Source organism: Felis catus, chromosome B3 (genome assembly GCF_018350175.1).
Source record: "Felis catus isolate Fca126 chromosome B3, F.catus_Fca126_mat1.0, whole genome shotgun sequence".
NCBI lineage: Eukaryota > Metazoa > Chordata > Mammalia > Carnivora > Felidae > Felis > Felis catus.
The window spans coordinates 110,260,135-110,286,010 of NC_058373.1; the positions used below are offsets into that span (position 1 = coordinate 110,260,135).

The following is a 25,876-nucleotide window of genomic DNA, read 5'->3' on the forward strand; positions in this document are numbered from 1 at the left end:
TCATGTTTCCCAGTTTTTTATTAATTCACCCAATACTTATGCAATTACTCTAAGGTTTCCATTAGTTTTAGTATTTCATTCTGCGTCTGCAGAGGAAAATGATTTTCTTTTACCTTCTGTGTAATATGTTCCGAAAGGACCGGTTATCCCTTGGAACTACGGTCTAAATCACAGTTGAGCTTAAGGATATTGGCCTGGCCCCCTTTTGTTCAGTTGCCATTTGCCAGGTCACTTAGTCTCACCCACACATACATTAATCCTCCGTAAGTACTGCCCTGATTGTGTCACTGCCTATTGAAGACACTTCAGCTGCCCTTGTAGCTGCAGACGTATGCTGCTTCTGGAACTACTGCCTGAGGACACAGGCTCCTCCCTGCTGGGGTGGGAAGGTCAGGTCACACCCCAGTTGTCCTGAGAAGGTTAATCATCCTGGACATGAGATGTGAGCAGCAACACCATTATAAGAGATCTGTGCAAGTGGTCATATCCTGTTTCTAACTACCCACTGGCCATTCCATTTAGAATTCTTACAGCAGCCTTAGATTCAACGTAACCTTCACGGGATGCCTACGCTCCACAGGTCCGTGCCGTGCCGCCCCCCACAGGCCACCCTGGTTTCACTTGAGTTCTAAACTGTCCACGGCCTGGGCTATCATTGCTAGTTTCCAGATGAGAAAATACAGGCTTGGAGGTTTGATGACTTAATGTCAGGTGAGACAGCCAGTATGGGACAGACATGGCATGGGGACTAGATCTCCTGGACTCGTTCTACTGTACCATGATGATGAGGACTTATTACCTAGACTATTCTAAAATCTAGGGGTGCCTGGGTGGCTCAGTCGGTTGAGCGTCCGACTTTGGCTCGGGTCATGATCTCGTGGTTTGTGGGTTCGAGCCCCGCGTCGGGCTCTGTGCTGACAGCACAGGACCTGGAGCCTGCTTCGGATTATGTGTCTCCTTCTCTCTGTGCGCCTCCCCTGCTTGCGCTCTATCAAAAATACATATTAGGGGCGCCTGGGTGGCGCAGTCAGTTAAGCGTCCAACTTCAGCCAGGTCACGATCTCGCGGTCCGTGAGTTCGAGCCCCGCGTCAGGCTCTGGGCTGATGGCTCAGAGCCTGGAGCCTGTTTCCGATTCTGTGTCTCCCTCTCTCTCTGCCCCTCCCCCGTTCATGCTCTGTCTCTCTCTGTCCCAAAAATAAATAAAAACGTTGAAAAAAAAATTTTTTTTTAATACATATTAAATTTTTTTAATCTAGATACATGTAATAATTAAACTTATCATAAAAATTCATACTGTAATAAGTGCAAAAATGGAATCAAATGTATTGTGATTAAAATGTCTTTGATGTGATGTTATTTAATTACATATTGTAATGCCATTTTTACTCGAAAAGGCCAAACTCCTGTCTCTTACTTACACCTCATTGTTCCGTAACATTGTGCATATGCAAACTTTTTCCTCTTGCCCTTCCAGGATATAGAAAATCAACTGGCAAGTAAATCCAAGGCCCTTGATGAGTTGAGACAATGTTACCTGACTTCGGAGAGTGGGACCATGCCATTGTTAGAAGACACAGCATCCAGAATCGATGGGTTATTTCAAAAGAGAAGCGGTGTTATCAGCCAGGTACTAGAACTCATTTGAAGTACACTATTTCTCCTCATATAGCCTTCTTTCATCTTTTTGTTGATGTGTTTAGTCACGGAAACTCCATATCAAAAACTGAAGAGTTGCTTAGAGAAATACTGAAGTGAAATAGAGAAAGGCATTTCAAATCCCCCCCCCCCTTTTTTTTTGGCACCGAATGGAGGTGTAGCCACCAATTCCAACACCATTGGCAAGCTAGAAATCCACTTGGTTATCTTTGTTTTGTCTAACGTACTCACAGACAAAAATGTCTCCATCCCCCGCCCCAACAGAGCATCTGGTACTGTTTCCTGGGCAGATATACAGGGGCAGCTATGAGAAAGCACATCCAGGGAGGTGCCTTGGGCAGGGAATGATCCCGTCTCTTGTAACCTCTATTAAGCTAGAAGCATGGTCAGCATATGGAGAATTCCAGAGGTGAGGAGTACACAGTTTGCGGTGAAGAGAAAGTAAAGAGGAGGAGTGTGGAAGATGTCTGGTCAGCTTGGGAAAGATATGTTAAAGTCTGCCTTTACCCCTTCCAGGAGTAGAGCACCAAAAGAGAAAAGGCAGGCATCTCCGCATACTGCAACCTTGTTGGCTCCTCACAAATGGAGGGAGAAAACTAAATACTAGCCAATTGTAGGTGTGTCCATATTTCCCAGAAGTCCTTATTGTGGATTATTTGTCATCTACTAAAATCTACTTTTGACTATTTGTTCCAAGAGGGAATTGGGAATAACCTGTATAAATGAAATTCATTGGTGACCCTCGGCCTCATTTTTCCCCCAGAACTCGGGCAGGAAGATAGAGATGAGCTTACCATATCTTGTGTGAGTCATTTGTTGAACATATCTTCTGTGAGTCACTATGTTCACTGCCAACAGTACAAAGATAAACGAGAAAATAAATGGGTCCTACCGTCAAAGGGCTCGCAGACCACCAGAGAAAACATACTTGAATAGATAATCACAACACAGTGATTTTTTTTTAATGTTTATTTATTTTTTGAGAGAGTGTAGGTGAAGGAGGTGCAGAGAGAGGGGGGACAGAGGATCTGAAACGAGATCGGCGCTGACAGCAGAGAGCCCAATCAGGGGCTCGAACTCACAAACCATGAGATCATGACCTGAGCTGAAGTTGGACCCTCAACCAACTGAGCCACCCAAGCACCCCACCACACAGTGAATTATGATAAAAATGTTGGGATAGAGAAGATTGAGATAATGCAAGTAAAAACATGCAGATAGTACTAATGTAAAAGATAGACATCTAGATAAATGGAATAGAATTAAGAGTCCAGAAATAAACCCTCACATTATAATCAACTAATTTTTAGACTAGGATGCCAAGACAAATCCAGGGTGGGAGGCGGGGGGGATAGTCTTCTCCAAAACCGGTACTAGAACAGCTGTATGTCCACATTCAAAAGAATGAAGTTAGACCCCACCTTTATACCGTATATAAAAATTAAATGGATCAAAGATGTAAATGCTAAAACTACAGAACTCTTAGAAGAAAACAGAGGCAGAAATCTTCCTGACTGGGTTAGGCAATAGTTTCTTAGATATGACAACAAAAGCACAAGAAAAAACTGGATTTCATCAACACTAAACACTTTTGTGTTTCAAAGGACATCATCAACAAAGTGAAATGACAAACCACAGAATGGACAAAAATATTTACATACTTAGGGGCTTGTGTCTACAGTATATAAAGGACATAACCAAAGGGAAAACATGAGCAAGTGATCTGAATAGATATTTCTCTAAAGAAGGTATGAATGGTCAATAAGTACATGAAAAGATGCCCGGTATCATTAATAAAGGAAATATAATTCAAAACTTCAATGAAATACTCCATACCCACCTCCGTAGTGATAATAATAAGGCAGAAAATAACAAATGTTAGCAAGGGTATGGAGACCTTGAAACTCTCATACATACACTGCCAGCGAATGCAAAATGGAGCAGCTGCTTTGGAAAAAGAGTGTGGCAAGTCCTAAAATATTTAAACATAGAGTTATCTTAAGACTCAACAACTTTACTCGTAAGTACCCAAGAGAAAGGAGAACATGTGTCCACACCAAAAACTTACACAATAATGTTCACAGCAGGGTGATTCATAATAGCCAAAAAGTAGAAACAATCCCAACATCCCTCGGTTTATAAATGGATAGGTAAATGGTATATCGAGGGGTGCCTGTGTGGCTCAGTCTCTTGAGAGTCCAACTCTTGATCTCAGCTCTGGTCTCGAACTCAGGGTTGTGAGTTCAAGCCCTGTATTGGGCACCACGCTGGGTGTGGAGCCTACTCAGATAGATAGATAGATAGTATTTCCGTGCAACGGGATATTATTCAGCCATAAGAAAGAATGAGGTACTGATACTTGCTACAACACTGATGGTCTTGAAAACATCACGCTAAGTGAAAGAAGGCAGTTGCCAAAGAACCACGTGTTGTATGATTCCATTTATATGAAATGTCCTTAATAGGCAAATTCTTTAAAGACGAAAGGTAGACTTTGGCTGAGAAAGGGTTAGAGAAGAATGAGGAGTGACTGCTAGTGGGTATGGGGTTTCTTTTCATGGTGATGCAAATGTCCTAACACTGATTTTGGTGACTTGACTTTAAATAGGTGAATTGTATGGACTGTGAGTTACATCTCAATAAACCTACTTATTTTTTTATTTTTTAAAGTTATCTCTAGCCCCAACTTGGGGCTCCAACTCATGACCCCAAGATGAGAGTCACATGTTGTACCGACTAAGCCAGCCAGGTGCTCCCAAGCTTTTTTTTTTTAATGTAGAAAACACAAAACTTACGTCATCCTTCCATAAGTTCTCCAGAGTTAGTAGAGCCTTGTCTTTAAAAACAAGGGCTTAAAAACAAAACAAAACAAAAATAAAACAAAAAAAAAAAACAAAAAAATAAAAACAAGGGCTTTAAGTCTCTGCCTAAAGAAAAATCTTAGCAGCCCCATTTTGTATCTCCGTCCTAGGGCAGGTGGTTAACCTCGTTAAGCCTCAATTTCCTGGTCTATGAAATAGGGATGATAATGCCTACGTCTTTCTACCTTTGTAGCAATGCCTATATGGCACTCAGTGCTGCCCTACTGACTGTACTTTTAACATTCTGAAAATGTTCCTTCTTGTTTCTAGCGTAGTGAATTTTGCTTAATGGTTTTCTTATCCTTTCCCCCAAACCACATGTGCCATTTCTTTTCCCTGAAGCTGTAATATTCGAAGGGTTGCCCTTAAGTGCACCAGAAGTTGCACCAACTTTGTATGTGGGAGCCATGAAGTCCTTGGACCATGACAATGCCTTATGCAGCCATGTGCCTATAGGCACCTGTGTGTCAGGATCATCCCTGCCACCCAGATAGGCCCCAAGCTTCCAAAAGGTACATCTAGGGGCGCCTGGCTGGCTTAGTCAGTTGAGTGTCCGACTTCAGCTCAGGTCATGATCTCACAGTTCATGGGTTCGAGCCCCGCGTTGGGCTCTGTGCTGAAGGCTTCAAGCCTGGAGCCTGCTTTGGATTCTGTGTCTCCCCCTCTCTCTGCCCCTCCCCTGCTTGCTTTCTCTCTCTCTCTCTCTCTCAAAAATAAACAAAATATAAAAAATAAAAGAAAAAAATAAAAGGCACATCTATAAGGAGTTCCTGTCCTGCCTCCTTTTTTCCCTTACTGTCTTTTATTCTTTCTTAATGGTGGATTGTTTTTCTGAGCCATTCAGCCCATATAAAGACATATGGGCTACGCGGTTGCCAGTGTGAGACTGACGTTTTGGCATCCCAGGTTGTTTTTTATCCATCTCTGTTTGGGGCAGGGTTTGAGGCAGCTCCCTGTAGATGTTAAGCAGAGAACAGAGGGCCTGAATACAGGCCTGTACGGTTACATCCAAAACTTGACATCACATCATAGATAAAGCTGGGCCAACATACTGATCACACTCCATTTATACTCAGATCCTTATTTTAAATTGAGATGATACCATAAACTTACCTTTTGAGTGTATAACCCAATGGTTTTTAGTATATTCACAGAGATACACAACCATCGCTACTCTCTAATTCCGGGACATTTTTGTCAACTCAAAAAGAAACGCCCATTACTCACTTTTCATTCTTCCCTACCTTGCATCCCTGGAAGCACTAATCTACTTGCTATCTCTTATGTATATGCTGTTCTGGACACTTCATACACGTGGAATTATACGACATGTGGTCTTATCTGTCTGTTTTAGCATGTTTCCAACATCAATATTATAGTATGTTTCAGAACTTTATGGATGAATAGTATTCCACGGTTTATTCGTTGATGGACATTGGGGTTGTTTCCACTTAAAAAAAATTTTTTTTTTAATGTTTTACCTATTTTGAGGGAGGGAGAGAGAGAATGAGAATGAGAATGAGCAGAGGAGGGGCAGAGAGAGAGGGAGACACAGAATCCAAAAGACTCCAGGCTCTGAGCTATCAGCGCAGAGCCCGAGGCAAGGCTCGAACTCATGAACCTCGAGATCATGACCTGAGCTGAAGTCGGACGCTTAACTGACTGAGCCACCCAGGCGCCTCAGGATTGTTTCCACTATTAAGCTATTATGAATCATGCTGCTATGAACATTTGTGTACAGATTTTTATATGAACATATGCTTCCATTTCTCTGGGGTATATACCTAAGAGTGGAATTAGTAGGTCATATGGTAACTCTATACTTAACTTTTTGTGGAACTGCCAAACCGTTTTCTACAGAGGCTGTACGGTTTTATGTTTCCACCAGCAATATATGAACGTTCCAGTTTTTCCACAGTCTTGCCAACACTGATTATTACCCAACTTGGATTTATAGACATCTTAGTGGATGTGAAATGGCATCTCATTGTCGTATAGATTTATGTTTCTCTAAGGACTGTGGATGTTCTTTAGTAGATATCTAATCCTTTGCCCAATTTAATCCTTTGGTTATTTGTCTTTTTACTGTTGAGTTGTAAATGTTCTTTATGCAACATATAAAAATATGTATACTTACATATTCACAATTGTATCTGAAATCATCTCATTTCCTCCTACTTTCACTTTCTCATCATTTTGACCGAGCACATTCCTCTCCAATTTATGCGGACTCGGGTGCCAGTAACAGTAATTTGACAATTACAGTGCTTTACAGTTTGAGGAATATTTCCACAGACACTATTTTATTTATGTTTCTATTTACTGTATCTGTTTTGTGAGTAGGGAAATCGACTCAAGGGTGCAATAACTTGCCCATGATCAGAAAGCTAATTAGGTGTTGCTGAAATATGTACTCACAGATTCTGTTCCTCATCCATTATTCCCTCCCTCGGCTGTCTCCCGGTAGGCTGAACTCTGTCCCTGCTGGTCCTTCTGGCCTCAGATCTCGTTTTCATTCACCTGTTTTAAAACTCAGTCTTCTCTGATCTTTTTTGTTTATTGACTACTCTTCCCACCTCAGTTAATCACTGAAGCTCTCCCAATACCCTCTCTTTTTTAAGTTTATTTATTTTGAGAGAGAGAGACCAAGAGAGAGTGAGTGGGGGGAGGGGCAGAGAAAGGGAGAGACAGAATCCCAAGCAGGCTCTATGCTGATAGACGGCTCGAACTCACGAACCCTGAGATCAGGACCTGAGCCGAGATCAAGCCACCCAGGAGCCCCTTCCCCCATACTCACAAGCTGAAATGCCTAGATTAGATACCATGGTAGAATCCTTAGAAGGGAACAAAATGATGAGGGAGCCTCTTCTCAATGGGTTTCTAAATATCTTTGCACTTTTCATATAGGTCAACGAGCTCAAGACGTCCACGCAGTCTGTTTTGCAGGAGTGGAAGATTTACGAAAGCCTGTATGATGAGGTGGCGACGATGACAATCCGATTCTGGTACTGCATGGAGCACAGCAAGCCTGGGCTTTTGTCATTAGAGGCCTTAGGATGCCAGGTGCAGAACCTCCAGGTAAATTCAGCAGATCGTGGCACGGTGCTGCCTGGTTGGCAGAAGACCTCCGGTGGAGGCAGGTGCGGAAATGGACACAGCTGCCTTTGTGCTGTCCACAGAGAAGCGCAAAACAGCGTCTTAAATAGCAGCATCAAAAGGAGGACATGGAATTCCAAAATGAGCCAGATGAACGGCTCCAAAGTTTACACTGGATTTTTCTCTATTATTCGTGTCCATATTATCTCACAGTTTAAAAGTTTGGTCTTTTGGGGGGGGGGGTGTTAGTATTTTTTTTTTTTAAGTTTATTTATTTGGAGACAGAGAGCGTGAGGGGGGTAGAGGCAGAGAGAGGGGACACAGCGAATCCCAAGCAGGCCCCGTGCTGTCAGCGCAGCGCCCAGTGCGAGGCTCAAACTCTCAAACCATGAGATCGTGACCTGAGCCGAAATCAAGGGTCGGGCGCTTAACCGACTGAGCCACCCAGGCTCCCCGTGTTAGCATACTTTTTAATGTTGTAGCCTCAGCTGAAAGGATGCCGCCTCAGTGGGTTTCCTCTTCACATTTCTAGTAATTTTCCCCAGTCCTATGAAGTTCTGAGCGTTAATATTATTGTGATGTAGCAGACGTGCTGAAAAGCAGCTGCCTCCCTTGGATGTGGCCAGGCCATTCTGAAGTGAATGTTCCTGCTCTGTTCTTCTCAGTCTCTTCAAGATGAAGCTGAGAGCAGTGAAACAAGCTGGGAGAAACTGCAGGAGGTGATTCGAAAACTCAAAGATCACTGCCCCTCGGTTGCTGAAATAATCGAAGAGAAATGCCAAAATACTCATGCCAGGTATGCTTTAAGATACAGATGGGATAACAGAGGAGATAGATTTCCTTATCTCAGTGACATGTGGTGAGTGAAGTGACATCAGCTTCGTACAAGTACCGCGGGCTGATTGCGCCACTGGAGTTGCGAAGCGACGTCAGCTTTGTAAAGCTTTCGGCATCTGAGATAATCTGGTTTTGTGCTCCTGTGGTTCTGTTGCTTTGAAGCATCTCGTTTACGTAAGACTTGATTTTCTGAAGGCAATTACTTCCCTCGTAGCCTGGGTAGCCGCTTTCAGAGGGTATAGACCAACTGCCCAGTGCCATCCTCACGGATACCAAACTCCCAGGCTGAGACAGACTACAGGGTGCTCAGAAGGACAATGCGTTTCACTGAAAACCTAAGATGGAAGAAAGGGGATGTTATTATCCCTCTTGAGGGGACGTGATTTGTGAGATTGGAAGGAATTCTTTGATGAACTGCTTATGGTGGAAGGCTCCTTCTAAGGAGGGTGGCCCTGGTTAATTGCAAGCCTTTAATTTTGCTGAATGGGATATGAAATTCAGCTTGAAGAGAATTTGATTTTTAAGCCAGCGATGAAGAGATTAAGCTACCCTCAGTGTCCTCCACCCTTCCTCCATGTAGATTCAGCCTCTGGTAAATCCACTTTGGACAAGCGTTGTGAATAAGAGACATCAAATTTACATACGCTGCGGTGACATCCTCAGCTCATGATCCAGTCCTTATTGGAAGAAGGGAAGGAGGGGGAGTAAGGAGGAGCATAGACATGTCTGTGATGCCACTTACAATATTGGGCCCACCCTCAAAACATGGCGGTGCAGCTTGCTATTGAAGGGATTCAATTGTCGCTGCTACACATACACGTTCAATTGTTGCCACAAGAATGTATCAGAAGGCTTGTTGAAAAAGGTTGAAGAAGACAGCACCAAGATGCTAACAGTAGTTATCTATAGATCAATGAGATGTCAGGGGGTGTTTTTGTTTTTTGTTTTTTCATAACCTTCTCTTTATAGATAGGTAGGCAAGGAGGTAGGTAGGAAGGTGAGGTATAATGTAGGTACAGATATAGGGATAGATAGATTTAAACATACGTGGTTGGTGGGATTTTGTTTTCTTTCATGATGAGTGCATGTTCTATTATAATTGGGGAAAATATTGTTTAGGAAAAACATTGTTCTGTTAAGATTTTGAAAGGCATAAAAATAAAGCCACTGTGCCATTTTTCACCTTTTCCATCTATTTAGCAGAGTCAAGGCTATCATGAAACAAGCATTCTTATGTGTTTCAGGTAAAATGTAAATACTATAGGCTTCCAGAAAGCTAGTTTGACCATATGTATAGCTATAACCTTAAAAATGTTTACACGTTCTTGTTCTTTGACCAAATTGATTCTCTCAGAAATCTAGTTTAAGACCAATATCTTGACATGTGGGAAAAGGTCTTTGGAACAAAGTTGTATCTGAGCATTAGATTTGAAAGCACAAATTAAAAATTATTTCAATACCCATACTAAACTTGAATTTGGTAATTAAAAAACAGACCACTTAAAGCCTGTTGTGTACAGCCATTTAAAATTAGACTGACTTAACAAATAAAATTAGACTGATTTTTTTATTAATAATGGGAAATTTTTAAGTCACATGGGAAAGAGGTTATTCAGTCTGTATATGGAATGAAAACAATTTCCTTTATTTCCACTGTTATATAAGGAACATGTTACTTTTATCATTAGAAAATAAACTTGGCATAAACTCAATTTAAATAAGGCCCATTTAAAGACCCCCCCCCCCATATAAACCCCTCCCATGTGGAGAAGTTTTCATCAATTTCTCTACCTTTGCCTAACAGACATTCGTAATACAATAGATCTTGCCAATCACAAATTTGGTAGTTTTTGTTGATAATTATAAAGTCAAGTAAATATCTTAATTTGGACTGCTGTTTTTGTTTATATAATGGTGATACATTAGTTAAAAAAGGCATTTGTGCCTTAACAACCCATCTGCTCTTGACTTAAAGGTAGAATGTGTGCAGTGTGCTTTTGCTGCAAAGAGAAGGATGGTATGAGGGCCCTTTTGTTCATGTTGTTCTGACAGGTGGACCCAGGTAAACCAAGACATTGCAGAGCAGTTGCAGAAGGCCCAGAGTCTGTTGCAGCTCTGGAAGGCCCATAACAGTGCTCACACCGAAGCTGCAGCAAGGCTGGAGCAGCAGGAAGCAAAGTACCAGCAGCTCGAAAACATCAACATGTCTGGAAACAACCTGGCAGAGATCCTGACCCGGGCCCTGCAGGATGTAAAGGTGGTTGCAAAGCCCATTGGGAAAACGAAGGCCAAGACAGCCCAACAGAGAGGGCCATGACCCAGGGACTAGACAGACCACAGGGACAAAGAAGTGGGTCAGGACAGGTGCATCAGCAGGCCATGTAGGACGTGAACATGCTGTGATGTACAGGGTTGGGAGGGCCAAGTGGTGACTCAGAAGCAAAGTCTAGGCCGCAGGTAGCTGGGTCAAGGGTCCTTGTTCCAAGTTTCCCCTTTCATTTTAGCAGGTAAAACTCTAAAGCAAAAGCCTCATACAAGGTCTCTCAAATAAAGGCAAAAGTGTCTCAACTGAGTGTGATCATCTAAGAATAATAGATGTTGAATCCCTTGCTTTAGAAATAATCATGGATTCATGCCATGTTAATGTGGCTTTTCTATGGGTATGATCATTTTTAGACTGTATTTAAGAGTTATATAATTTCCTCTGTAATCTTGTCCTATTATAATGAGTGCCCAGAAAGTGAATACTCTCTAGTTTTAAACTGGGTGACCAGATACATTCTGTAGCTTCTGAATCCAAAGGTCAAATAAAAAAATATGAATCCACTTAGTGCAACAAATGTGATCTGTATTTCTGATCAACTTCCACCTAATTTGTTGTTTCAACAAATTTTGCATACACCACATTTATAGAGTAGCCCTAACATCAGCTTGATTAATGAGATTCTATGGTCTCTGCAAATGAATCCGTTTATGTCATAAAGTCTCAGACAGAGGACAGAGTTGCATTGATTCTTAAAATGGCCCTAAATGGATCGTTATAGTGTTTGATGATTAGAAACATAAAACATAGGACTCTACCCAGGTGGTCTACAGTTTCTGCACATTGGAAGCCCCAACTCTGTTGATTAGTTGTCAGTTTTAGGTCGGAAATGACATATTTCAGAGGAGCGCCAGTGATGTGCGTCATATAACGAAAGCTTAGCTTTTTCAGCTCTTTGAAATAAACAATGACAAAAAGCCACGCCCACAATTTTAGGGCAGAAATTCTCCTAGATGTTGATGGAGTCCCAGGGATAGGAATTTATGTTGTGACACGAGGAGGAAATGTTTTCTGATCACTGTTGCTTCTCCAGGAACTGCAGGATGACGTACAGAAGACGAAAGAAGCCTTTCTCCAGAATTCTGCTCTCCTGGATCGACTTCCACAGCTCACAGAGTCCAGTACCCACGTGCCCCTCTCTACACAACTGCACTCCCTCCAGAGGGTTTCTTACTTGGAAAAGATGCTGCTTGTGAAAGCTAATGAATTTGAGGTTCATGTCCTTTTTCCATTCAACTTGCAGTCTTGGGCATTTGCAAGCTACCCTCAATTCCTTATATCTGATGAAGTACTAGTTATTAGTACTTTCCGGGCTGCTCCTCGGGGAAACTACACAATCAAGATGCCCTGAACATAAAGATTCCCTGATGTGACTGTTCAATTACTTGAGCAATGCTCAGATCTTAAGCAAGCATCTCTTCTTCATTGAACATGTTGGCTTAAGAAGTAGGATATTACATTCCTTATTCTGTTCAGATCTCACAGTTATTTGGATCTCCAAGTGGGGTACTTGAGTCCTAGAAGTAGCTGCTTAAACCAGAGCCATTTGTTGTATTCTTTATTCATTTTTTGAAAAGCCTTTAGTGCCTGAGCTGTCAAAAACCTGCATAAAAGGCCATGGAGCTCCAATGTCCCTTTTCAATATCAATAGCAACACTGAGGGAGCAGAGTGCTCACTAACCCTCCTCTATATGCCCCCTCCAGAGGGTAATCCATTCATCCCTGAAGGCTCAGTGCTTTGCCAGAGGCACAAAGTAAAAAACCAGGAGTCTTCTGAATATTCGCCTCTGAATAGTCAAGATAATGAGCTGCTGGGCGTTGAAAACACCTTGAGCTTTTATCAGCTCCCAAGACTGTGTTTCATTTTGTTGTGTATGCACATGAAAATTATTTCTAATGAAAATCTCTCTTGTTCTAGTTTGTCCTGTCGCAGTTCAAGGATTTTGGGGAACGGCTGGAATCTTTAAAAGGTCTCATTACGCATGAAGAAGAGCATTTGGATAAACTCTACCATCAAGAAAAAGAAGAAAATCCTGAGTTATTCCTGGTATTGCCAATGTTTGTGTTTCCTTAGGGCTTAGACTCACCATAGGATAAAAAGATAAGCTAATAACTATTAAGTTACAGAATCTGTTGATGTCTTCACTCTTGAGGATGGTCATTTAAAAAAAAAAAGTTTACGTATTCTGAGAGAGACAGAGCGTGCAAGAGGGCAGGAGCCAAGAGAGAGGGAGAGAGAGAGAATCTCAAGCCGGCTCCACACTCCCAATGCAGAGCCTGATGCAGAGCTCGAATCTATAAACTATGAAATCACGACCTGAGCCAAAATCAAGAGGTGGATGTTTAACTGACTGAGCCACCCAGGTGCCCCTTGAGCATGGTCATATATATGCCATTCATTCTTGCCTTATTTTCCGTAAGGTCTAGAAAAGTATGACAACATAGAGATCTATTTTAGTAATAAGCCACAGTAAATTTAGTAGATTTAAAAGTTTTTGACGTCTTTAGTAATTAGCTTCAGTGAACTAGAATAATCTAGGCATTGGCTGTTGTGATTAATTGAATTTTTCTGGTTCGCTAAAGGTCAAAAATAAAATACCCTATTACATTAATTCTGTATTTTTTTTCCTTTATTACCTTAGTAAGTTTAGTATAAGTAACAACGAATGGAAGAATTAAAGAATTCTGGGTCGTACAAACTCCTAAGGACTGATATCCATAACCTAGATCAAGAGTCAGCCAACTATGGCACACTATCCAAATCCCATCTTCCACCAGTTTGTGTAAACTGTTATTGGCACACAGTCATGCCCTTTGATTTATTGTCTGTGGGAATTTTCATGCTGCAGCGGCAGAGGTGAATAATTATGACAGATATCATATGGCCCATGAAAGCTAAATTATTCATGAGCTGGCCCTTTACAGAAAAAGTTTGCTGACCCTGACCTAGATTGCGACGGCAGAGTTCTGTAGTGATAGCATGGATATTGTCGAGGATGTTTGCTTAAAATACCATTGACCTAGATGCTGTCCCTGGAATATTTTAAAAATAAAATTTTGATGCGTTTTCTTTCACGTGATTTCGTGTTCTTTCAAAATATGGATGTTTAAGGACCATGCTTTACTAGGGTCATTTTAAGGACTAAATTTTCATTGGCTTTGTGATCTGTTGAAGGTCAAGTTGGCAGAATACATAGGACTTTTGAAGTCCAAAATGGGTCCTGTAAAAAAAAAAAAAAAAAAAAAAAAAAAGGGGCGCCTGGGTGGCGCAGTCGGTTAAGCGTCCGACTTCAGCCAGGTCACGATCTCGCGGTCCGTGAGTTTGAGCCCCACGTCAGGCTCTGGGCTGATGGCTCAGAGCCTGGAGCCTGTTTCCGATTCTGTGTCTCCCCCTCTCTCTGCCCCTCCCCCGTTCATGCTCTGTCTCTCTCTGTCCCAAAAATAAAAAAAAATTAAAAAAATTAAAAAAATAAAAAGACAAAACTCCTATCTCATTTCCATCTCCCTCAAAGGCAAAATCTGAGATCATTTTCTATTTCCCGGGCCATTGCGGTGCTGACCGTGTGTGCACTTATTCTAGAAAAGCCACAGGATTGGGAGCCCAGGGTTTAGGTCCAAGTCTAATACTAACTGGCTGTTTGATCATGGGTAAGTCATCTACCTATCGAGGTTCCCAGTTTTCCCTCATTTTTGAGATAAGGATGGTCTGCGGGATCTCTGGGTCCTTTTCATCTTCTAGATATCTTATTGGCCTCCAGAAACCTGAAATTTAATTTTTTTAATAGAACCATGTGCTGGCACTGACAGCCCAGTCACCTGATGTGGAACATTTGAATGAAGTAAGCCTCAAACTCCCCCTTAGTGACATAGCCATAAAGACGTTACAAAATGTGAACCGACAGTGGATTCGGGCCACGGCAACGGCCCTGGAACGCTGCAGGTCAGAGCATCCCACCTCTTTCATTCTGTTCCAGTTAAGCTAAAATTATTGACTTGAGCTCAGTAATGTCATTGTTTTATGGTTCTGTTTTGTCTGTGTATAAACCTTTGTAGTGAGCTTCAGGCAACAGGATTGAATGAAAAGTTTCTTTATTGCTGTGAAAAATGGGTCCAGCTTCTGGAGAAGACGGAAGAGACGCTCAAGGTGACTATGGCTGACAGCCTCCCAGCTCTCCTGGAACAGCAGAAAGCATACGAGGTAAACCTGTGCTCTCCTCTGCTTTGTACATTCACCCTGGGGCAGGAGTCAGGGAAAGATACTCATTGCAATCTATTTAAATCCATCAGTCCCTAACAATCGAATATAGGACTTTAAGCAGATTCATTTGCCAATTGATTATTTGTAAAACTCTCACACATTTCATAAATTTCAACATTTTGTTTTAGTGCTCTATTTTATTAACGAGAGAACTAGATTTTCTGCAACAGGGGAAACTTCTAGCACAACTTTGCTTCCATAGGATGCAAACATACCAAGAGCAGGCTAAAATACTTCAACTCATCTTTGCATATTCACTGAATAATTCTCTAAAATATTGAATTGCATAATTATAATTGCAGCCTTAATAATTTGACAGAGGTTATTCCCTGTGCTTACACTGATGTGCATTCAGAAATACTCTTGATGGTATAGGCAAATACTGCATTTTGAAAGTGTGCATGATTAAGTCACTGTAATTTTTAATGTAAATGATTTAAGTCTTTATCGTTACATTAAGGTCCTCCAATGAAAATGAAGTTCATTGAACAACCAAAACAAAAAACCCGTGAATGAGTGACCTCGATTAAATTACCAGCCCTCTTTCCGTCTTAGTTTCCTTATCTTTAAATGGGTGTGATAATAGTACTTAAGTCTGAAGGTTGAGGAATAAGTGAGACAATGCGTGTTTTACACAGTGCCTCACAAATAGTAAATGCCCAATAAATGGGCTTTAGTTGTACTTGTTATTACGCCTGTTTGCTTCTGAGATTCTATTCATAGGTGATGGTGACATGATGGTTGAGCCTTTTTTGCAATGAGGCTCAAATAATTTGAAAATTCATCGTCTCCCATGTCCTCTGTGAGCTTAGATTTTAATAGGAAATAGAAGCTCCAGGTTCATAAAAAGAATCTACTAGCTGATATCTTCTATTTTAACTCATATGCAGATGTTAGAAGCTGAAGTTTCTATAAACCAGACAGTGGCTGATTCTTATGTCACCCAGTCCTTACAACTCTTGGACACCACAGAAATAGAGAAGAGGTAAGTTGTCTGGGGTTTATGGTGTGTGTGTGTGTGTGTGTGTGTGTGTGTGTGTGTGTGTGTGGTCTGGCCTCCCACCATGTGAATCTTAACCACTTTGGTAACCTGCAGCCATGTCAGTTATAGACCATCATGAGGCCAGTCTTCTGACTGTTTATTAGGATGGGGACTTGCTACGTGGCCGTAGAAATGTCAGTCGCACTTCTATGTATGATAGAAGGGTGGCATTAGCAAACATTAGATTAGTGCTTTGCGAATACCCACTCACCAAGTGGAGTTAACTAAGTTTTTGCTGCAAAGGATTCTTCTGTAGTGTTTTCCTCTCTGTCTGCAGCCTCATGACATTTTGCTATTTGAAAAATAATTTTGGGGGCGCCTGGGTGCTCAGTGGGTTAAGCGTCCAATTCTTGATTTTGGCTCAGGTCATGATCTCACAGTTGTGAGATTGAGCCCCGTGTCAGGCTCTACCTGGGTGTGGAGCCTGCTTAAGATTCTCGCTCTCCTTCTCCCTCTGCCCATCCCCCTTGCTGTCTCTCTCTCTGTCTCTCTCAAAAAATAAAAAATAATAACAATAATTCTTTTTTTTTTAAATTTTTTTTTTCAAAGTTTATTTATTTTTGGGACAGAGAGAGACAGAGCATGAACGGGGGAGGGGCAGAGAGAGAGGGAGACACAGAATCGGAAACCGGCTCCAGGCTCCGAGCCATCAGCCCAGAGCCCGACGCGGGGCTCGAACTCAGGGACCGCGAGATCGTGACCTGGCTGAAGTCGGACGCTCAACTGACTGCGCCACCCAGGCGCCCCAATAATTCTTAAAGTGCTGCTGTTCCCAGCAGGTAGCTATAGCACATAGTTGTGAAAGAAGGGATTTCTCTGTCTGCTATGTACACGGTGTTGGCGTCACTGGGCAGTGCCAGTCAGGCTGAGAAGAGCCCCTTACGCCAGCCTGGTGACATGAGCCTGCTCACAGAGCTGGTACACATGGCAGACAGAGTCCTGAGACGGGCTAGCCTCTTAAATGCTTCTCTAAGTGTCCTGATAGGTATTGTTTTCCTCCCCATTAACAGCCATATACCTGAATTTTCTTTGAGCATAGCTAAGAAGTATAAAGTCCATTTCCTTCTAGCTCTGAAGTTATAACTTCAGCCCCATTCCAGGATGACAAACTAGATTTTGATCCGTGCAGCAAAGCATGACTTTTCCGATAATACATAAAAGGCCTTACTTATCATGTGGTGGGTTATTATTTATCCGGAAAAGAACTCGTTGAGTAGTCGCAGAAAGCATCTTCTCTGTTGCTGAAATTTTGTAAAGTACGGCGTGCAAGTAAGTAATCGAGAACGTTACACGGTACCTACTCATCATTTCGCATCGGTCCAATATTCAGTTTTCCACACAGCATTTGGAATAGTGCAAGTTAAAATAGCTTACGTTTGTTTAAAGGATGCAGTTTTTCCATGCTGGCAAAATACCGGGTCACATGCAACTATCTCCCGCTAAATGCCTTTTGCCAACCCCACGCTGCCCCTGCCCCAACCCTAAATTTCCCAACACCTTTCAGTTGAAGAGTACGCACATTTTAAAAAGGTTTTCTTCCCCCCCCACCCCCCACCCCTGTAAATTATGCGTATAAACAGCACGTCTGAGCTTCTACGGTGCGTTGGGAGTTCTTTTTTCTACGTGTCGGTGACAAGATCCTCTAACCATTTGTTTCTCCCAAGACCGGAATTTGTTTCAAAGTTCACGAAACTGAAGGAGCGGTGGCAGAGTGCGGCCCAGAGCCTCCGGCAGAGGAAGAGCCACATCGATGGGCTGGTGGGGCGATGGCGGCACTTCACCACGGCCGCGGAGGACTTGCTCCGCTTCCTCGCCAACACCGGCCCCCTGCTGTCTGCCGCCAAGAGCCAGGATTGCCACAGCCTCCCCCAAACCAGGAGGCTGATCCGTGAGCTGAAGGTAATGCCGGCACGGTAGCAGCGCGAGGACTACGGTGCGATCGTCGTTGGGAAGGTGTTCATTCACCTCAAGTTTTGTGGTTTTTTTTTTTTAATATATTGCGATTCAGGTGTGCTCTCTGTACTGGGAGGATCAGCTATCCAGGGTCACCGTGACCCTGTTCAGCCTTGTCCCCAGCCTTGTGGCGTCCGAAACCCAATCTTACCTGTTCATCCAGAAATAGCGAGGCTCTCTCGGGCTGCGGGAGTAGGGCTGGAGTTGGGGGTGGGTGGGTAGAGTGGGGCAAGTCTCAGTGACAGATTCCTTCCACCCAAGCTTTAAGGCACCGACTGATGAATAACTTGACCACCAGTGCCATAATTTACAGTGGAACTCTTGCTTACTCTTGAAGGGCAAATTCATTTAGGCAACCAAGTTTTCTTTTTTTTTCCTCTCTCTTTTTTCTCTCTTTTTTTTCCTCTTTTTATTTTCCTCTTTTTTTTCTCTTTTTTTCTTTTTTTTCTTTTTTCCTCTTTTTTCTTTTTTCTCTTTTTCTTTTTTCCTCTTTTTCTTTTTTTTTTCTTTTTTTCCTCTTTTTTTTTCTCGTTTTTTTCCTCTTTTTTTTTCTCTTTTTTTTTTTCCTGTTTCATATTAATTCCGGTGTTCCATGCAGTGTCATATTAGTTTGTATTAATTCCAGTTCACATGCAGTGTTGTATTGGTTTCAGTGCACAGTATAGTGACTCGGCAATCCCACATATCACTCAATGCTCATCAAGGTAAGTGTGCTCTTGGGCAACCAACTTTTCAGTCAGAGAGTTGCTGAACGAGCGTAGGTTTCGAGTAGTTAGTGGGCAGTCCCCAAAACATGTTCCGTTTAGCTGTAGAACCACTCTGCACTGTAGAGGCACGGCTAAATGAAACACCACCCTTTTGAAATCCTATACTCTCTTCATTCATTTATCCAGTTATCAGGCACCAATTAGATATATCTGCTCTGTGCCCGGCACTGTTTTAAATGCTGGGCATGTGCTATGGGCAAAGAGAAGAGCCTTGCTCTCAGGCAGGCAAGCAGACAAATTAATAAACAAGGAAATGCTGATTCATCTGATAGGTGGTGGGAAGTCGGACAAATCAATAAATAAGAAGATAATCAGATTGCAATAAGGCATGTGTCGACAACTAAAACAGGACCAGTAACGAAGGGGCTGGTGGCCGCTTTCCACTGAGTGACCTCTGGGAATATGACATGTAAACTGAAACCTGAATGACGAGAAGGAGCCAGCCATGCAAAAATCTGGGGAAGAACCTTTCAGACAGAAGGAATGTCTTACCCCAAAGTCCGCAAGATGGGAACAAACTCGACAGGGCAGAGGAACAGGAAGAAGGCCAGTGTGAGCGGAGTATAACCAGTAAGGCAGCAGTGGTAGGGAGTGAATTTGAGAGGCAAGTAGGGAGGAGCGCTTTGTAGGTGAGATGTAGTAGCCGGATTATAGTCTTCCTGTAATCGGAAGCCTCAGTTGGAACAGGGGCAGCATGGTACCATTTGTGTTGTTTTTGTGTTGTTGTTGTTGTTTTCAATGCGGTCTCCACGCCCGGCACGGAGCCTGATGCGGGGATTGAACTCGAGACCCTGAGATCAAGACCTGAGCTGAGATCAAGAGTTGGATGCTTAACCTTGAGCCACCCAGACGCCCTGATACCGTTTGGATTTTTTAAAGACCCTCCAGCTGCTCTGAGGGAAGGTAGATAATAGGGGTGCCGAAGGAGAGTCAGGAATCCCAGCGTGTTACTTATCTCTTGCTGCATAACAACCGTCATTGATTATTAGCTCTCAAAGTACTCGGGGTCGACAATTGGGTGGTTCTTGCTTAGGGTCTCTCAGGAAGTTTCAGTCAGACGGTGGTGGGGGCTCCCTCACTTTCATGTCTAGCACTTAAGTGGGAAAGACTCAGACAGCATGATGCTCTGTGGTCTCTCCACATGAAAGCTTCTTATAGCCAGACTTTTTACATGGCACCTCAGTGGACTCAAAGGTGCACGTCCCAAGAAAGAGATCCAGGGAGACGCTGTACTGCCTTCTAGACCTAGCCTCAGAAGTCACATAAGTCACTTCTACCATCCTCTGTTAATGAAGGCCATCACACATGCTCACACAGGATTAACAGAAGGGGGCAGAGACCCCAATGCTTGATGGGGAGTGATGGCAAGGTTCTGGAAGAGCATGTAGGACTAGGAATATTGTGGGCGTTTTGTGAAAAATACAGTCTCCTATAACCAGTTAGAAGGCCATTTCTGTAGTCTTGGATAGCTGTTATGATGGATAAGAAAAGGACGATCATGATGAAGATTGAAAAAGGATGTGTTTGTAATAGAGTTTACAAGACTTCCTAATGGTTTGGATGTGGCAGGTAAATAAAAATCTAAGTCAAGATGACTCTAGGGTTTTGGCTTGAGCATCTTGGTGGATAGTGTGCTGTTGCCCAAGTCAGGGAAAATTGGAGGAGGAGCAGGTCTTTTGAGAAGCCTAAAATGCCTATAGATGTCTATCTCTTTGGCCATGTCGAGCAATACTATGCGTTGGAAAGACGAGTGTGGAGTGTCAGGACGCTCCCTGAGTTACGGTTCCTCTTATTTGTGTCTGATCCTGAGAGGACAGTCCGCTTCCCTACTTTGTATTGGGTTATATCAGGTATTCCCAGAAATACCTTTGTAAATCAATACTCTGTTGATTTTTTTTAAACATCAGTTCCCATTCTAGAAAATGCCTACATTATGCCTCCCTTGAGAAATTTGAAGATGAAGGAAATCATATTTAGAACAGAAAAAAAAAAGAAAGAAAACTAAGTTGTTGTTTTTTTTTTTTTCCTGAAACCAAATGCTTTTGGGAGTATGAGTCAATTTAAAAGTGTTTACTTCATTTTTATAGTGAAAATAGGTATTTTCAGTCCCTTTAAAGAAGAGCCTGGAGGCGCCTGGGTGGCTCAGTTGGTTGAGCATCCAACTCTTGATTTCAGCTCAGGTCATGATCCCTGGGTTGTGGGATCAAGCCCTGTGTGGGGCTCTGCTGAGCATGGAGCCTGCTTAAGATTCTCCCCCTCTCTCTCTCCCCCTCTCTTTCTCCCCCTCTCTTTGTCTCTCCCCCTCTCTGTCTCTCCCCCTCTCTGTCTCTCCTTCCCTCTCCCTCTTCCCCTCTCCCCCACTTTCACTCTCTTTAAAAGGAAACAACAGAAAAAAGAGCCTGCACGATACTCAAATGGAACGTCATACAGCTGTCCCTCTGGGGCATACGCTGATGCATATGTTTAAGTGCCCATAATAAGTTTAAGTGTATATTTTTTATATTTTGCCTTTTTTATTTGTTCTGTCCTTTTATATCTGTGTAGCATAATATGCACATTTGACTCTCAGGGGTTAAGAGTAAGCTGACTCTTCTACCATGGTCGTAGTGAGTATTTGCTCTTAATTTCAGGTCTAATACTCCGATCATTTGCTTAATACTCTTAGGTCTATTTATCTTGTAGGCTCTTAGTCTTTGAAGTATATATTTTTATGTTTTTGTGTCTCTGATCATTACACGAAGAATGTTATCTCTTAACCATTGGAAATTATTTTAAGATCACATTACTTGGTGTAGTATATAGTAGTGTAAAACGTAACCTTAGATGTGAATGTGTGTGTGTGCGTGTGCACACTTTCTAATCAGATCTGTCTAATTTATGTGTAATTTAACATCAGGAAAAGCTCCGAAGGAAATGTTCACAAACACATACGGTCGCAGTTGGATAATAGCAGAGGCTTAAGGAAATCACTTTTTTGTGTTTTTTGGTTGTTTTCTAGAGTAAAGACATTCATTTTCAGAGACGGCACATCACCTATGCACTCACCTTAGAAGCTGGGGAAAAGTTACTCAACACAGCTAGCCTGGAAACAAAAGAGTTGATTGACAAGAAAATCAGTCAACTCCAGGACAACTGGAAGGACACAAAGCTCCAAGTAGGAGAGATGATTACCCAGTTGCAGAGCAATATAGAGGTAAACTCACCGTTTACTTTTCCTGATATTCAGGTGCAGTACATAGAATTTTTGTTTGCTGTGCAAAAATGGGAACGATTTTAGGAAATCACAATATTGTAAGTTTTCCGAGGGACCTTGAGTCCTAATCATACTAGGTACTTGTTGCAAAATAATAATCGAACATTGAGAAAGTTCAGTGTTAAATGTATGCATACTTGAGGTTCTATTTTATATTCACTTTTACAAAACAAGAAACTTGTTCACGTTCCATGGAAGTTCTGTACAGAAAGCTAATGTTCCACATATGGTCTGACCTTGCGTGTGGTATGTGAAAATAAACACGGTAATACTTCTCTTTGTTCTGTCATCCGAGAATGTGCTTTTCCATAGAAGTGCGTATAAGAGTTTCACAGATAATTTATGATTATATTTTTAAGAACGAAAATGTTTTATTCTGAGTCATTATTAGGAAATAATTATTATTTTGTTACACTAAAACATATCAAGGTATTCCTTTTTTTTTTTAATTTTTTTTTTTTTTCAACGTTTATTAATTTTTGGGACAGAGAGAGACAGAGCATGAACGGGGGAGGGGCAGAGAGAGAGGGAGACACAGAATCGGAAACAGGCTCCAGGCTCTGAGCCATCAGCCCAGAGCCTGACGCAGGGCTCGAACTCACAGACCGTGAGATCGTGACCTGGCTGAAGTCGGACGCTTAACCGACTGCACCACCCAGGCGCCCCTTAATTTTTTTTTTTTAACGTTTATTTATTTTTTGAGACAGAGACAGACAGAGCATGAACGGGGGAGGGGCAGAGAGAGAGGGAGACACAGAATCGGAAACAGGCTCCAGGCTCCGAGCCATCAGCACAGAGCCCGATGCGGGGCTTGAACTCACGGACCATGAGATCACGACCTGGGCTGAAGTCGGACACATAACCGACCAAGCCACCCAGGCGCCCCTTGGTATTCTTAAGGACTCTGAGCTACTTTGATCCCATGGCCCAACACAACTGTGCTGCCCGAATGTTTTTGTGGTTTTTATTATTTTTCTTATATTTTCTTCTCTAAACATTATTTAAAGTGGTCTATGTTTAATTTTTATTTCTCTGAGCATACCTGCTCCTTATAGCCCACTTCCTAATCTATTGTGTGTGTATCAAAACCAGATAACCAAGCTTATCAGAGATGGTTTGTTTTTTGTTTGAATGTTTGTTTATTTCTGAAAGAGAGACAGCCAAAGTGCAAGCAGGAGAGGGGCAGGGAGAGAGAGGGAGACACAGACTCCAAAGCAGGCTCCAGGCTCTGAGCCGTCAGCACAGAGCCCGATGTGGGGCTCGAACTCACAAGCCATGAGATTGTGACCTGACTGAAGTGGGACGCTTAATCGACTGAGCCCCCCAGGGTCCCCCAGAGTTAGTGTTCTTAAATAAAGAATAAATATGTGCTGAGTTAGGGCCTGAACATCTCTCCTATGAATAAAATATCCGAGTTTTATTTGGTATATGGGCTATGTGAAATTCATTAACTAGCAAATATTTGTTGAACACTTCCCCTGTTTGTAAAACACGGTGGTAAATGTATTAGTTAATGGTTTGCGGGGAGAAATAAGGACTCAGTTTCATTTCTCTCTTCACTTCCTTCTTGGTTATGTTCCAGAGAGTTGATGTTGCAGACAAGCAGCCTCCCCTCATGTGAATTCTATGTTACCTTTGATTAGGGGCAACTCAAGTGTGTTTAGGTATCAGTTGTACTGAGGAATGTTTGACTTTACGTTTGTCTACTTTTAGCAACCTCGGGAGTAGAAACTTATTCCAGTGAATCTGTTGTAAACATTCTGAACTTGTAAATGCAGGCAACTATTTTCTCAGTGATATCAGAGTAAAGGAAAAGAGATGCTGTGAGAGAGAGGAAGGCATTGCAGAGGTGAGGGGGTGCGGGCAAGCGGACTGCAGGCTTAGGCCGACCTTTGACTGGTGTGCTTGTAAGCGCATATCCTTGGCCAGTCACTTTTCTCTGAGCCTCATTTTAAAATGCGAAACCCTGTCAGTCTCCTAAAATTATGATAATTACAGTGAGATAACGAAGTTGAGAATGCTTTATAAACTGTAACGTGCTTTAAGCAGAAGGCAGCAGTCAAAGCAGCGGTGAGAAATGTGGAGCGAAGCTTCACTATGAAAGGGTCACTAAAGCCATGCTATTTCCAGAAAGAGAGAGAGCGAGCGCAGAGGGACATTAGAAAGAAGACAAGAAAAGTGGTTGAGTGCTTTTGCTTTATGATGTGTGTGCCCAAGACTGTGTTAAAAATTAATCCTCACGGTAGCCTTTTAAATGTGCACTTTCCGGAAACTAAAATAAAAATAAGATTAGATCAAGGATATGGGGAAGGAGGAAGAAATCTTTTGAAGCAAAAGCCAACCAACTCAGTCGTTGAAATCAGCCACACATAAAGCTGCAACAGAGGTAATGGAACCATACTGGTGTTCTATCTGCTTTTAGACTAGTCTTCTTGAGAAAAGGAACTGGGTTTCTGTGGGATTTACAAAAAGACATTTAATGGAGTGGATTAAATGAGTTGTTTGGTTTCTGCGATTCATTCTTAAAAGCAAAGCACTTACCAATTTTAATACTGTTTTCAAATAGACCTGGGACCAGTGTGAAAAGAAAATCAAGGAGTTGAAAAGCAGGCTGCAAGTTTTAAAGGCACAAAGTAGAGATCCTCTTCCAGAACTTCATGAGGACCTCCATAAAGAAAAAGAGCTGATTAAGGTATTGAAAGCTGCAAAGTCGCGTTCCAGATAATCACTTAGCGGTTTTCAGAGACGTTGAAGTGTTTGCCTTTCTATCCTGTGTTGAAACCGTGTTTCCATGTTCAGTCAGAAGTCGTTTCCCCTGTCTTCTATCTAAAATAACATCCTGGTCTCTAAAGCAATTAGAATTCATGCTCTTTGAGATCCATGCGTAAGTCTGAGAAAGGCTTTTACAGAAATTCTTCTTAGGAATTGGGGGGTGGGGGTTCCTCCAGGTCCTCTTTCTGTTTGTTTCTCTCCCCTGTAGTACAAGATGTGGCCTCTGAGATTACACTGAAACCTGTTCCTTAACAAATGACGTTGTCTTTGAAATGAGAGTAAGGTATTGTTAAAGAATTCCTTTTCTAGCAGCCAATAAATGGGTTGGAGTTTTTGCTCAAATCTCACATTTAAAAACAAACAAACATTTTTTTAAGTATTTTATTTGTTTTTGATAGAGACAGAGCACAAGTGGGGGAGGGGCAGAGAGAGAAGGAGACACAGAATCCGAAGCAGGCTCCAGGCTCCGGAGCTGTCAGCACAGAGCCTGACGCGGGGCTCGAACTCACGAACTGTGAGATCATGACCTGGGCCAAAGTCGGACGCTCAATCGACTGAGCTACCCAGGCGCCCCTCAAGTATCACATTTTTATAAAACCTTCCAAACTATATTCTGCCTAGTTGATACAGCTCTGACAATTATTTGTGGATATTTTAGATCTTTGCAGAAATGGAATAGTATCAGATCTATAGATAAATTTGGGGAAAATAAACATCTTTTTGACATTGAGTACTCCTATTCTTGAATATGGCATGTTTCTCGTTTTGGTTGTATTCAATAATTTATAATTTTCTTTAGTATTGAACATCTTTTGTTACATTTATTTTTTCCATGTTATTTTTTAGACTATTGAAATACTTTTTCTAATTATACTTTCTATTTACTACTTGTGCCTAGAAATGATCATTTTTGATTCATATTATATTCAACCATCTTGTTAAACTCTTTTGTTAATTCCAATAATTTGTCTATATAATCTTTTGGGACAGTCACCATCTGTAAAAAATGACTTTTTTTTTTAATTTCTTCCTTTTATTTCCATACTTATTTTTTTTT

At 42.0% G+C, this 25,876-nt stretch overlaps 1 protein-coding gene and 1 non-coding gene across 17 annotated transcripts in view; both read left to right on the forward strand.

The window, feature by feature from the left end:
* SYNE2 (spectrin repeat containing nuclear envelope protein 2) overlaps positions 1–25,876 on the forward strand; it is a 345,027-nt gene that overhangs the window by 271,166 nt on the left and 47,985 nt on the right. For all 16 annotated transcript variants that reach the window (XM_045060037.1, XM_045060046.1, XM_045060047.1 and 13 more), the window contains 12 exons: positions 1,476–1,628; positions 7,426–7,596; positions 8,280–8,410; positions 10,504–10,708; positions 11,808–11,987; positions 12,693–12,821; positions 14,560–14,714; positions 14,828–14,972; positions 15,923–16,017; positions 17,739–17,973; positions 21,793–21,987; positions 24,614–24,739. In XM_045060037.1, coding sequence (XP_044915972.1) covers positions 1,476–1,628; positions 7,426–7,596; positions 8,280–8,410; positions 10,504–10,708; positions 11,808–11,987; positions 12,693–12,821; positions 14,560–14,714; positions 14,828–14,972; positions 15,923–16,017; positions 17,739–17,973; positions 21,793–21,987; positions 24,614–24,739 — 1,920 coding nt within the window. The remainder of the gene's footprint in view (positions 1–1,475; positions 1,629–7,425; positions 7,597–8,279; positions 8,411–10,503; positions 10,709–11,807; positions 11,988–12,692; positions 12,822–14,559; positions 14,715–14,827; positions 14,973–15,922; positions 16,018–17,738; positions 17,974–21,792; positions 21,988–24,613; positions 24,740–25,876) is intronic.
* TRNAQ-UUG lies at positions 825–909 on the forward strand. The gene has a single exon. It is a non-coding gene; the product is annotated as a tRNA-Gln (tRNA).